This window comes from Copidosoma floridanum, unplaced genomic scaffold (assembly GCF_036245765.1).
Source record: "Copidosoma floridanum isolate Cflo_tuat_1 unplaced genomic scaffold, Cflo_Japanese_pri ptg000021l, whole genome shotgun sequence".
NCBI classification, from domain to species: domain Eukaryota; kingdom Metazoa; phylum Arthropoda; class Insecta; order Hymenoptera; family Encyrtidae; genus Copidosoma; species Copidosoma floridanum.
The window spans coordinates 26158706-26171808 of record NW_028321898.1 but is presented as its reverse complement, the minus strand read 5'-3'; the positions used below and the strand labels follow the sequence as shown (position 1 = coordinate 26171808).

The 13103-nt window shown below is 40.8% G+C and overlaps 2 protein-coding genes across 2 annotated transcripts; one reads left to right on the top strand and one right to left on the bottom strand.

Moving 5' to 3' along the window:
- Positions 1 to 122: 122 nt before the first annotated feature.
- Positions 123 to 1139, top strand: LOC149374229 (NADH dehydrogenase [ubiquinone] 1 alpha subcomplex subunit 1-like). The gene is made up of 3 exons (XM_089594644.1): positions 123 to 311; positions 574 to 663; positions 960 to 1139. The coding sequence occupies exons 1-3, from the start codon at positions 213 to 215 to the stop codon at positions 984 to 986; spliced, it is 216 nt and encodes a 71-aa protein (XP_089450770.1). The 5' UTR covers positions 123 to 212; the 3' UTR covers positions 987 to 1139.
- A 1574-nt stretch (positions 1140 to 2713) lies between these two features.
- Positions 2714 to 5072, bottom strand: LOC106639167 (venom acid phosphatase Acph-1-like). The gene is made up of 6 exons (XM_014352634.2): positions 4934 to 5072; positions 4735 to 4839; positions 4393 to 4658; positions 3698 to 3851; positions 3288 to 3623; positions 2714 to 2981 (listed from the first exon to the last, which is right to left on the bottom strand). Exons 1-6 carry the CDS (start codon positions 5039 to 5041, stop codon positions 2742 to 2744), a joined length of 1209 nt encoding a protein of 402 aa, XP_014208120.2. The 5' UTR covers positions 5042 to 5072; the 3' UTR covers positions 2714 to 2741.
- Between the last annotated feature and the right edge of the window lie 8031 nt (positions 5073 to 13103).

Sequence of the window (13103 nt, the reverse complement as noted above, 5' to 3'; positions counted from 1 at the left end):
AAAGTTTTTTCTAAAAGTTACGAGCTGATGAGCTTTTCCCTTGAGTAATCGCATCTTGTGCCCTTCAAAATTTAATTTTAAAAATCTAGGCGCTGAAATAAAGCTGCGCGCGACAGGCAAGTGTGTCGGCTGCTCGCGAGAGAGAGTCGTGTCTTCTGCAACAATTGTGTTGATTTCCTCTCTTCAAAGTTTGTCACTTTTTGCCAAAAACAATGTGGTACGAGTGTTTGCCCTGTATGGGCATCATCTTTGGTTGTATTTTGTGGTACCAAAAAGGCAGTGTAGTCATACATAATGCCTTCCACGGTAGGGTAAGTCCGAGACGTATATTTTTACGTAACCTCGTTAAGGTTAAGTTTATTGTTGTGCCAATGTATTCAATGTACTAATTTGTTGTTAATGTTAAGTTACTGACAGTATTCAATCAAAGGACATCAGAGTCACCTTTATCATAACGTATGCATTTGATGCAACATAATCTTACCATTGCTTATAAGCTTCTTTTTTAACTAAACGATCAAAACAACTTGTCAAAACTATTTGTAATAATCAATGTTATATCTGTTATTGCAGCCCTATGCCCTTGATACGAGTAACATTTGGCAGCGTGGCTTTGTATTAGAAAGAGATGCCAGAATTTCTGGCTCACCTTGGGTATCAGCGGTGAGTACTTTTGTCATTCCTACTACATATTTATTCTCCCTTGACCATTTTTTATTACAGAAAAAGATTAAAAAAAAAAAATCATAATTGTCTTTATCAAATCAATTGTTCAATCAAAAACTTAATCCGTATTTTAAAAGATTCCATTGACATTTAGCAATATAAATCATGTACAAAATGTACATGAACTTACATAGATTTTAATAATTGAAATGATTCATACTAAAATTTATTATTCAAAGTCGAAATCTAAACACTTACTAAAAACTTAGTAAAAGCTCATATTACTATTTCAGGGTTTAGAAAACATTCCTGACGACTAAACCATAGATAAATGGCATCATCAAAACTGCTCTTCTTGTCTGTCATCTTGATCTAGCTCAAACGATATAAAGGCAAACTTGTAAATTTATCGTATTGTTTCGTTATAGGTAAATTTCGAATAAAAAAATGGAAAAAAAAGACCAAAAAAGCAACTCCAGCATTCTCTAAGACTTTCAAAAGTCACACTCGACTCCTCACTTCTTCCATCTCTGTAACATCATCCTTATTCCCGAATAAAAGAAGGAAGGCTTAGAAGGTGTGCCTACACGCGTGTAGTCAAGCATGTATATTATACGGCGGGGAGGAAACCCAACACCCTCTCTCCCTTTACCCTATAACATGTATACATATGCGGATACGCACTGTGTATATGTATACTCACCTAAGCTATACATGCACACGTGCGCGTATATATGTATAAAAACTAAAGGGCTGCTATTATTTGCCTACTCCTCTTGTTATCGATCCGTAGGGTGTGTTGGGGCGCAAGGGTCATTTATATAAAGTTGCAGTGAATCACACGATATAACAGGTAATTTACCTTTTTTTTTTTTCAACCATATTCTCCTCTCTCTCTTTACAAAATATACGTAAAGACGACGCCATAGCAACTTGTCTCGTAAATAAATGAACTTGTTCCGCAAGGGGAGTTGTCGTGGTTGCTTTTGCGGGGGCTTTCAAATCGATGAGTCTTCATAATGGTAATTGTTTTTATTCACGACTTTGGCGAATAAAACACGAAATAAAAATCCGAGAGCACCGCAATACAAAAGCCCCTTACGGCTGTGTATTTGTGACATATGTATCCATACATGTGAAAAAAACTTGGGATCTGTAATCCCAGACCCAGAATGCATGTGTTTGCCGTTTTGCAGAGTTTCTTTAAAAAACATCCCAAAAGATTTCGTACAGTCGGATGCGTTGTACATCGCTCTCGAATCAATTTTATCACATTATTTCTTTTTTTCCACGATATCCACACATGTGCTCCGTTCACCCGCAATGTACTGATGAATGTTTTCAAAAGCACGAATCCCCCACACGTGTGTCACCCTCCCCAAAAAAAGAAGACCGACCAAGGCGCGCATTTACAGGTTTCCCCGCACACCTGTCGCTCGCCTCATCGCACGGAAAGTAGCGTCCCTCTGTCCTTACCCTCGAAACCTATACGCAGGCATCAAAAGTATGGAAGCAAAAGTGAAGAAAGAAAAAAAAAAAAAGGAAAAAAAAACTAGAGAAAAGCCCTGTCTCGCCTGCACGCAAATCTGAGCGCTGTTTCAATCGAGCGTAAGCACGCGGACTCTTTGAACTCCCTCGCAAAGGCCCTTTTTTTCCATCTTCTTCTCCTCCTGACCCTCGAAACATTCAAAGCAGCCTGCAGGTGTACAATATATAGAACAGCCGTCCGCAATGCGCGTAAATAGTTTTCATTCGACAAAAGTAGGTATACCTTTGAGGGCGAGCAACGCTTTTTTTTTTTTTCTTTTTTTCTCGGTTCGAACGAGCACGCCCGCGTTAAAGGCTCCTGCGAAAAAATTCTCTTTGCGCTCTGTGTACCGCGATCATACACGCGGAGTATATATGTATATTTTTTCTTCCGTTGCTTTATGCTTTTGAAAAAATGCGCAATTCTAATGAAATTTAAGAAGATAAATGCGCCATCTCAATGATTTTCGTCTCGTTTTATTTTTTTTAATTTTTTTATTTTTACGTTGACTTATAACTAAATGAAACGATGCTTCGTATATGTACACTCAATGCCCGATCTGGTACGCGTACTTGAGCTCGAGTATGTTGCTGCGTATGCCGGGTCCGTACCCGTCGATGACGTTTTTGACGTCCTGGTAGGCTTCCTCGTAAAGGCACTGAGTGCCCTCGCCGAACGGAAGAACGGGCCTCATGATTTTCAAGTAGCGCGACAGGGGACACTCCTTATTGCAGTTTTTCAGCTGCATCACCTGGAACTCGTCACCTTCTCCCGGGTAGTACAGCAGCTGAAACATCCATTAATACCTTTATTATTATTATTTATAGTAAACAATAGTGTTTTTTCTCTCCATACCATTCATACATGTGGAATAATGTTGTTTTTGTATGTACCAAAATTCAAAAGTACCGAGAGTTATCGCCGTTTATTTTTTAAACGTATCGATTTATTAAACGAAAAAGGGAACACCCTCGTTTGCCACACCTAGGAATTTATGAAAATTTTCCACTTTTTACACCAAAGTCGTTTATGATATTAATTTGTACACTACAAAGGAGTACAACATTATCTTAAAAAACCATCCAAATCTCACCCTTATGTAAGTTTGCAGATCACGGCCTCGCAGTTTTTCCATGATGAAGGCGCTAGAGTAGTCGGGAGACCTCGCCGGGTTCGGCGAAGTGAACTTGTGTGTCCTCATGAGGGTGGCGACGTTGTCGTCGTGACCACCGTACAGATAGATCTTGGGCGACGGCTGGCCGTCGTTCGTCTTGATGTTGCGCAAGAATCTTCGGATCGTCGGTCCGACGGCAATTCTTTTCATCTGGTCCGTGTACGAGTACACGTCGTACCGGAAGGCGGATATCTCTTTGAGCTTCTCGTAGACCTCGTCGTTGCACCAGGAGGGGTACTCGTAGCCCAAGTTTTTCTGACGGTTGGACCGAACGATGTACTTACGAGCTATTGGAATAAGCGGGTGATTTAAAAAAATTTCCATCTTACCTGAGAGTGCATGATCTCGAAGAGGCGTGCGCCCATGTGGGGGTCGTTCGGTAGACCAGTGGTTTTGGACAGGTACTTGATGAAGCTCGAGTACTCCTTCAGTTGTTTCTGTACCGAGGGCAAGGCAAGAGTGTTGTTCCAAATTATCTCGAACCTTGTTTTATCACAAAAGAGTAAATTATTATTTTTTTTGTTTTGTTAATAGTCAACGGTTGATCCGACTTTTGGGAAAATCAATCTACGATCAACTAATGAAAATCAATTTCAGCAACGACTTTTTGAATTGCATTTTTTTTTTTAAATTGTTTTTTACCATCACTAAGCTCCTGTAAGATGTTTTAAAGCGTAAACACAGAATAACAGTCTTTCATTAAAAAATTCATCGAATCCAAACAAATAGATTATCAAAAAATATTCAAGACATGCAGAGAGAAAAAAAAAAAAAAGATAAATACAGAGCACACGATAGTTCAAGAGTGACGTTACAGAGACGTGGCAAATGCTCCCTTTTTTCCAATGTTAGATCCCAATTGTTGCAAACAGGTGCCGGAAATAAACAAATGACCTTCAACCATATTCGGGTTCAAGGTGTAACTATTTGATCGAAAATTTTTTTTTTTCCCCGTCGACAACATACATGCCACATCGTAAACAGGTAAGTATATGTAATAAATAGCAATTGTTGGCAAACGCACTTGGGACAGTAATAAGCAGTCCACAAAAAGTCGAAAGAGTCAAAGTTGTGGTACACGGGTATGGGCATCCATTCGACGGTGTCGCTCCAGTGGAAGGGCCCCTTTGGCGGGTACATACCGGCCAGGACGAGCTGGAGGGACATTTTCGTGCGGTCCACGTTCGTACTGTACGCAAAAAGCACGTTCGGACTGTAATCCTCGCTCAGCAGCTTCTCGTACTTCTTTTTCAGCACTTGGCCCAAATTGTACGCCCGCGCTTTGCCACGCTGCACGCCAGGGTTGAGGTACATCAATAATAATTTAATTGCGATGGTACCGAGTTCACGGGTGGTATGTACTCACGCTTGTTAATTGGCCTCTGCCGAAGGGCTCGTAGATGGTCTCGTTGTAGGGATCGTTGGGATACCACTCGTAGGGTGCGGCCGTTCTGTCTCCGTGCCTGAAGATCTTTTGCGTGTCAACAAAAGAAAAAAAAAAGGAGTATTATTACCGCCACCAACAAAAGTAGGAGAAAGAAAATTAATTTCGAAGGGTCAATTACCACTTGAACGAGCTCCACTTGGTAGTCATGGGGCTTTGAAAAACCGGTGGCAACGAGACAAGAGAAAAACAAGAGCCAAGTGGCCGAGTAACGCGTCGCGCCAATCATAATGGCACGGAGTGCACTCAAACTCACGTGAAATCCCACTAAACGTCAAACGCGACAGAATTACCGTCCCCGGTGTATTTATACGTGAATCGATAGAGGCGGGAGCTCGCGCACTTTACAATATAATCACCTTTTTTTTCGCGATTATTTTAATTTTCAATGCCACAACGTACAAAAAGCGTTGATAAAGAGGTATTGCACAGCCTTAGCGAACGAGGAAAAAAAGAAAAAAAACAAAAAAGAAGAGAGAGTCCCTTACTATCGGCGCGAGTGTTTTTCACTTTTAATTTTACATTGTTCATCTTTACCTCGGGTACATCATTAAAAAGTATTAATCTCCCCCCGATATATGTGTTAAATGAAGCTGCACGCTCCGCGATGCGTTTCATGAAAAATAATCAAAACGCGACGTATCACACGCGTTATGCGTGCAATTAGTGAGAAAGTGCGTACATCGGTTGGGCGCGCGTTTTAATCATTCGGAGTCGGGAGCGGTTGGCCCGGGCCATTTCGTATAATAATTCGTAATAATTAATTCCACCTTAAGCGCCGTCGCGCGTTAATCACCCCGAAACGCGCTGGTCTTTGCAAAATTTTTTCGCGCCTTCTGTCACGACGTGACGAACGATTAGTTACAATTTTACGATTGTTATATACATAAAAGTAACAAAAAAAAAAACCACCAGCTCGGTGTATTCGCATGTAAGTTCACGAGTGGGTGTAGGATACGCGTTTAGGGAAGGAAGGAAGACCAAATGGCGCGGGGGCACTCGTATAATGACGTGGAATGGCTCGTGCGGCTCAATGGCCCGGCAACGGTGGGGGGGGAACGGGTGAAAAATCAATTGCAGAACTCCATATAATTGAATCCTCGACCCCCGCAACTCTGGACGTTTCTTTTTTTTTTTACGGCCATAAATAGTACTCCCTAGAAACCGCGAGTTCAGGAAATTTTTCAGATTGTTCCACCCCAACTTTTTTTTTTGCGCCGGCCTCTTTTACGCCTACTTTCTTCGGTATCCTTTATCACTGAAAAGTCGCCCGATCGACCGAGCTCGCGCTCCATCCCTCCCCACTGCGTGGATATATATATATATAAAACAATGTACAGGCCACGAAAATTAATCAAAGCTCGCAGATTGTCTCCCACACCCCGTCCGGCCCATAATTTTTTAAATCATAATCCAAAAGGCGCTTAAAGCAAGTGCCATTGATGTATCACTTTCTGTCTGTTGCCCTCGTAAATAAATGTGTGCGTACAGGAAAACAGAGAGGCCTTGGCAATCGACGGAGGACGAGGGCAGTGGAAAACTGTTGGAAAGATTCAAATGCACCTCCCGACGTTCGCTTGATTTACGAAGGGGCGCGGGTGGGCACAAAAGAATCGTACCTTGCGATTAAATTCCGAATCGAGAGCCAACCTTTTTGACAGCGAGGGGGGAGGGGGAGGGAGATTCTTCTCGTTTGTAGTAAGTATAGGGTACGAGAGCTCGGGCGCTCGCGCGAGGGGAGGAAACATTGGCAATTAGGGCGCGGACGTGAGGGTTGATACGGTGCAGTCGTATACGTATAGTAGGATAAGGAGATGACGGGTCGGTAGAGCTACCGTTAAATTTTTATGGAAATTCGGTGTCTGTGTGTAACAGGCGTGCCTTCGCCTTTTTTCCTTATCATACACTTCCAAGAAATTATTGATCTTCGGCATTACTGGTATGGGTACGGAGGCACAGGGCTGATCGTACCTATACCTTTGGTCTCACGAGAAAACTCTAGTATTTTTTACTTGCTCCGAAAACATTTTCTCCGGTATTTTTTTACAAACTCCACATAAAAAAATAAACGATCGATCGATTTATCGAACCTCGAATCACCTCGTATTGTACATTTTGCAACTCATTATAGCCACGAAACGTAAATAATTATAGCGAAAATAACAACCTTCGCCATCCCCGAATCACGTTTCCCGCGAAAATCAAAGCTCATCAGGAAACCCAAACCGATGGATTATAACGTTACGCAAACTATTTCCCGTAATGTAAATTCATTTGCGCGGAATTAACGAGGCAAGCTTACGCAAGTGTAGGTACAATAAATAACATATAGGCAATGATTGTAACGCATACACGTATACGTGCACAAATCGGCGACACTCTCGTCATACTCGCCGGTTTTTGCATCATCATTTGATTGTACGTGTGTGGATATATATTCACCAAATAATCTGTAATCCAAACACATGTAGTTCAATCCCAAAACGAATAACGCAATCGACGAGTTTTAATTAATTTCGCGACAAAGATAAAATTCACTCCTCCACTTCGCGTCGGGTGTAATGAAAGTTTTTGTTTTTTTGTAACAATAATTCATCGGGGCCCCGACGATAAGTACGTACGATGTACCCAAAAAGTGTGATTTATTGCTCGGGGAGATGAAAAGTTGCGAAAGACCCCGAGGCAGCCCGGCCTCCGCGAGGCGAGCGCACTCGTCAATTATTTCCAAACTTTGCGGTCGCGCGGATCTCAGCGAGCTCGCGAAATCCTCGACCAAGAAAAACTCGGTGTAATTCAATCGTCCCACCCTTTCTGACGCTCCCGTGAATATCGTTGCAGAAACATTTTTTTGCATACTTTTCACAGCATATCTACTACACGACAATTGGACATATATACTCACATGGGGCGGGCACATATAAAATGTAGCCAAGGCTGTGCAGCTTTGAAGCAAAAGGTCCCCCAAAAAAGAAGACCTCGAGAGGATAGGAAGCTCGACCCTCTTCGAACACACAAAAAAGGTAGAAAAGAAATTGCTCCTTCGTAGCTGACAACTGTCACGTGTACATACTATACTTATGTATCTATAGTGGATGCGAGCTCGTCATTTCACATGTGTCGAGTTCCCAATACACCCGCACGTACGTATACATGTATACACCTATACGGTCCAAAGTCGTCGAGAATGCGACTTGTCACGTTTCCTCCCGCAATGGTTTATATATAATATATATGATTTATAGGTGCACGTACAATAGACCAAGAGGACGACATCGGGAGCGGGGAAGGGATCCTTTGGTTCAATGATCAAAATGTCTCGAAGAGAGGAGCGCACTGCCAGTATATATAGCCTCTATAGCGGGGAGCACGCGACGACAATGCACACCAGGTAAACCTGTCTCCATCCTCGTTGTCTGCCTCCATTTCTCCATATAGTTGTGCTAATTAGATTTATAGCTCAGGAGTGGAGAGAGAGGGAAGGACCAAAGTTTTGCGGGGACATCCACCCTCGATAAGTACCAAGTTTCAGATTTACTCGCTCGCTCCCTCGATGCTATAGCTCGTACGTGTGCTCCCCTGCAAGTATACACCTTCCTCTTGTTCCTGTGTATATTTATGCAGCTCGGAGTTTCTTCGTTGATAAGTTACGCGTATCCACGGAGGGAGGAGAACAAATACGTAAGGGAGATGGGGGATACACTCGTTATCGACACTTGATGTATACATATACTTAAGCGGTTGGTGATCGTTGATTGTTTTCGACGTGAAAAACGATACTCTGCTTGGAAATGGAGATATCTTTTTTTTTTTTTTTTTATTATTACTCGTGTCTATGATCCGATAGTTTGACCCATCGTATAGAATTTGTACAGCCCACACCTACTGTACGACTCTCTTTTCGGTGGGCCGCGATTTTTTTACCCCCTCCCATGATATGCGCTTAAAAATAATTTACGCCCGAGCAACCCCCTCCGATATACATCGTTACGATACGGATAATATTCGGGGGAGCGTGCTGATACCGTGACCGTAAAATGTTTCACTTGAAGTATGGTGATGTATGGCACGCAGTGGCGAAATCGTCTTTACCCTCGAATGGGGGTATGAAGCACAGAAACTTCGATACGATTGAGGTATGGCCAACACCAGCTACAAAAGCAGCGAATCGTTAAGAGCAAGCCCCCCCCAGTAAACCCATCATCATCATATTCATCGCCGTACAGTCCGGCGGTTCGGTTTCTCACTTGGGTGTATATGCGCGATTTGCCACCCACCCCTATATATGTATCGTATATATGTATACGTGTACGCGCTGCTGCTTCTCTCTCTCGGAGGCAGTTATATATACAGGGCGCTAAAGCGCTTTGCCTATTTACAAACTAATCAATTCAGAGGGAGACGAACTCGATAACGAAGTCGATGTCACTCGAGCGAGCCCGCGTTCTCTCTCTCTCTCTCGCGAAACTCGAATTGATTATGTGCGCGTGTGTGTGTTGTGTCGCGTAGTGTGTACGTTATATAGTGCAATCCGGCAATTGCGATTGGAAGGCGAGAAGATTTCCTTTCCCTCGATGAGGATTTTTTTCTCTCTCTTTCTCTCTTTTCGCCGCGGGCCAAGTTTTCGCGAAGAAAGTTTTAATTCAATTCGGCGGGGGGAGTTCATCGTTCGGTTGGGCGGTTTTTTTGAAAAAAGATGGAGGGGGGGAGGAGAGAAAACTTTTTAATTTGCATTAAAGAGCAGAGTTGGTTGGAGTCAATGATTGGTGTCCCCACCCCCAGCTTTTGTTTTGGTTTTTTTTTTTTTTTCTGTTTGTTGCGTCGAAAATGCGTTTGAATTGATGGAAAGACAGGGGGAATGAGTTGTCGGGAGATGACTGTGCAGTGGCAGGTCGAATGTGGGCTTGATTGTTTTTTTTTTTTTTTTTTTTCTTTTTTCGTGCGAAATGAAAAACTAAGTGACAACTAATGGACAAGTTCATTTTCATTCCGAAAGATATACGTAATTACGAGGGAGAATAGGCGTTTTTTGTTTTTCAATTCGTTTGATCATGAAAACGCAATTGCGTGCTGTGTATTTTGCATTTGCTGCGTTTTGTTTTCTTGCCCCCTGCTGTTGTGGGTACTCGGTTTCGTTTGTTATCGGTTAATTTTCGAGATGCCTCGCAACAAGTTCGTTTGCATTTTCGTAACCAAACTGGGTACACGTCCATACCAGATACTATGAAAGCGGAGTGTTGAATTAGAGGCGAGAACTTTGCAGGTGAGCTGTTGTTTCGTGGGAATTGTTTTTTTTGCGATAAATTTACAGGGTTTAGCACGGTTAATGTTTCACTTTTTTTTTTTTTTTTTTTTTTCTTTTTTTTTTAATGTAACTTTTTCCTAAAAGTGTAATACTTTATTAATGCACACACTGCTCATGGTACAGTACTTAAAAAATTGTTTCCCGGTAATAACAATGGGTAACAAATCGAATAAAGAAAAAAAAAAATTAAATAGTTTTTGAATATTGTATTTTAAATAATTTACAGTAAACTTTAATATTTGTGCTGTACTGAACTTATTTGATATAAAATTAATTTTCTTAGTATTGTATTCTAAATAGTGACAAACAAAAAACTTTTTTTCGCCAAAAAGAATGCATTTTAATTTAAAAAAAAAAAAACACTTTTCTTCTAGTGTTTAGGAATCTGAAAAATATTTGGGCCCATGTCCGACAACAGTGCATTAAAGAAAATTTTTTGCACGTAAAATAAAGCTTTGTATTTTGAATGAAGATAAAATTTGTCAGTGTTTGATATACGAATATCTAAGTATTTATTCAATTACGTTTAATGTCAAACTTGTTGTCTATTGTCTCGAACGCATTGTATTATTATTTGAATAAATATTTTTTTTATGATTATGAATACAAAAAACAAGTCCCATGAAATACTTTTTGATTCAGACCAATGTGTATAGATTTCCACATCGCAATAATTTATCAGCAGCACGTAAAACTTTTTTTTTCTCCATGTCAAACTCATAAAGTCCCAAAGTCACATAAAATTTACAAGGAGACGGTATATATACCTCATTCCGATCCTCCGACACCTCGTAAATAATAGCTTATGAAAATAAAAGTCAGCTGTTAACGCTAAAATACTGTCACCAATAATTCAATCGTTCTTTAACAAAACAAAAAAAAAGCACCAAGTCCCCTTCACGTGTCAATAACGTATTCGAGTACGAAAAAATGTTGCTTTTTTTTCGCCAAAAGGCAAAAATCAACAGAATGGCGCGCAAGTGAACTATATATAAGAGATCTAGGAGCGAAGAAGAACAAGAGGAGAAAAGAAGAGAAATAAATTTTGCGACGGTGATAATATTTCCTGCGAGAAAAGGCGGAGGATCCGTCATAAAAAAAACTAGATGATCCCCAAGGGTCATACATACACGCGTCGATAGCCTTTTATACCTTTTTCTCCCCCCCCCGCCCCCGTTTTTTTTTCTCTGTCTATATACACTCGTATAATATGACTTTCCACGTGTATGTACGCGTGCGCGAGTGGCCTATTACGCTCGCATGAATTTCCAGTTTCTCTTTTGTGAACTGCACACACGTGATCCTCGCGTTGTATATGAACGCCGTGGTGTCTTTTTCCCCCCTTTTTGAATTTTTCATTTTTTTTCGGGACCGGCTTTTTTAAGGGATTACATTTCCCAAAGCTTCTACTTTTAACTGCGGTTTTTCGAGTTCTGTCGGACTCTATAATTTTGAGCTGTAATCACAGGGGGATGGCATACCTTTTTTTTTTTTTTTTTTTTTTTTCAAGTCCATGTAGGCTGAATTTTTATTTTGGATCTTGAAAAAAATAAAATAAAACATTTTTGTTCTACCTCCTTTTTTCCATAAAACTACGCTCTTTTCAAGCTTAATTTCTAAAGCGCAGGTGTCTCGTTTTTGTCTTTTTGTGGATGCACTACTTGAAACCTTGGAACTCGAAAAATTACATGAAAACTCCCTCGTTCATGTGCTCAAAAGCTGTTTAATCATTAGAAACTAATTCCATGTAACAAACTCGCGAGCTACAGTAATTTGCCAATTTCAATTTTAGGGTGGTAAACTTTGCTGCACGAACATCCAAATTGTCTCGAAATCACAATTTCATGTAAACTTTGAAATTTTATTGCACAAACTAAATTTCAGTGACGAGGAGGGAAAAAGGAACAAAAAAATATCCGATTGATAGATCGTACGCGTTGCTCCAATGGCACATCAAAGACATAGTTTCGTCAAAGAATGCGAATTTCGGAGCCGCGTCGTGTATCTAATATTACGTGTCTAATATCACGGCTCTTCGTAAATTCCACGCTTACCTGTATGGAATGTATACAATGCACGTATGGTCAAATTTTATTACAAAATCACCGATCGGTATACGATGTGTGATTTTTCCCCCGATCATCGATAAATTAAAGTTTGTGCTGAAAAAAAAAAAAAAAACAAAAAGATATTCTTTCAATTAGAATCAACAATTGAAAATACCCACGAAAAAACGTGATGTGAACTTTTAAAAATGTACTACATGTCGTACGCACAACTCGCGCCTTTCACTTTTGCGGTGCACGATGGCTTTCCAGACACGCCGGGCGTCGTCTTAACCGTATACGGATAAAAATTAAGATCATAGTATACTTGATATTTTTAAAGAAAAAAATTGGTCACCCAACCTCTCGTAAAAAAAAAAATTCTTTAACGCAAAAAAGATACATTCCATAATGCATCTTTAAAAACCATATGCACGTACACGAGAGCGAGAGAAAGGCTGAAAAACAGTGGCACAAGGTCACGCAGAGAGCGCAGGTAATCCCGCGTGACTATCGCCGTGACGTCGTTGTAATATAGATAGGTACACGCATTTGCAAATGCACGCATTATGCTCACGGCTACTATCGGTGGCATCTATATATTTTTTTTTTTTTTTTTTTTTTCTTGCAATGTAACAACAACGCTTTCTATAGATACATATGTATACCAAGGCGGCCGGTGACGTAATTTTTTTTGTTATATTTGTACACGGGTCATGCGTGTCATCTCTCGGATCGGCTATGAGGATAAAAACAAGATCGGCGCACTTGCCGATTCAAAACCGGAAATCCCCCCACTATACTATATTATTATGTGTTTACTGTACACCGATTCGCGAAAAAATAACGCTGAGCGATATTCGGCAGTTTTCCCCGAGTGGTGTAAACAAAGAGCAAAAGGCACCGCCTCCGGAAGTGTATAGTGCTGGAAAATTCCTTGGCTG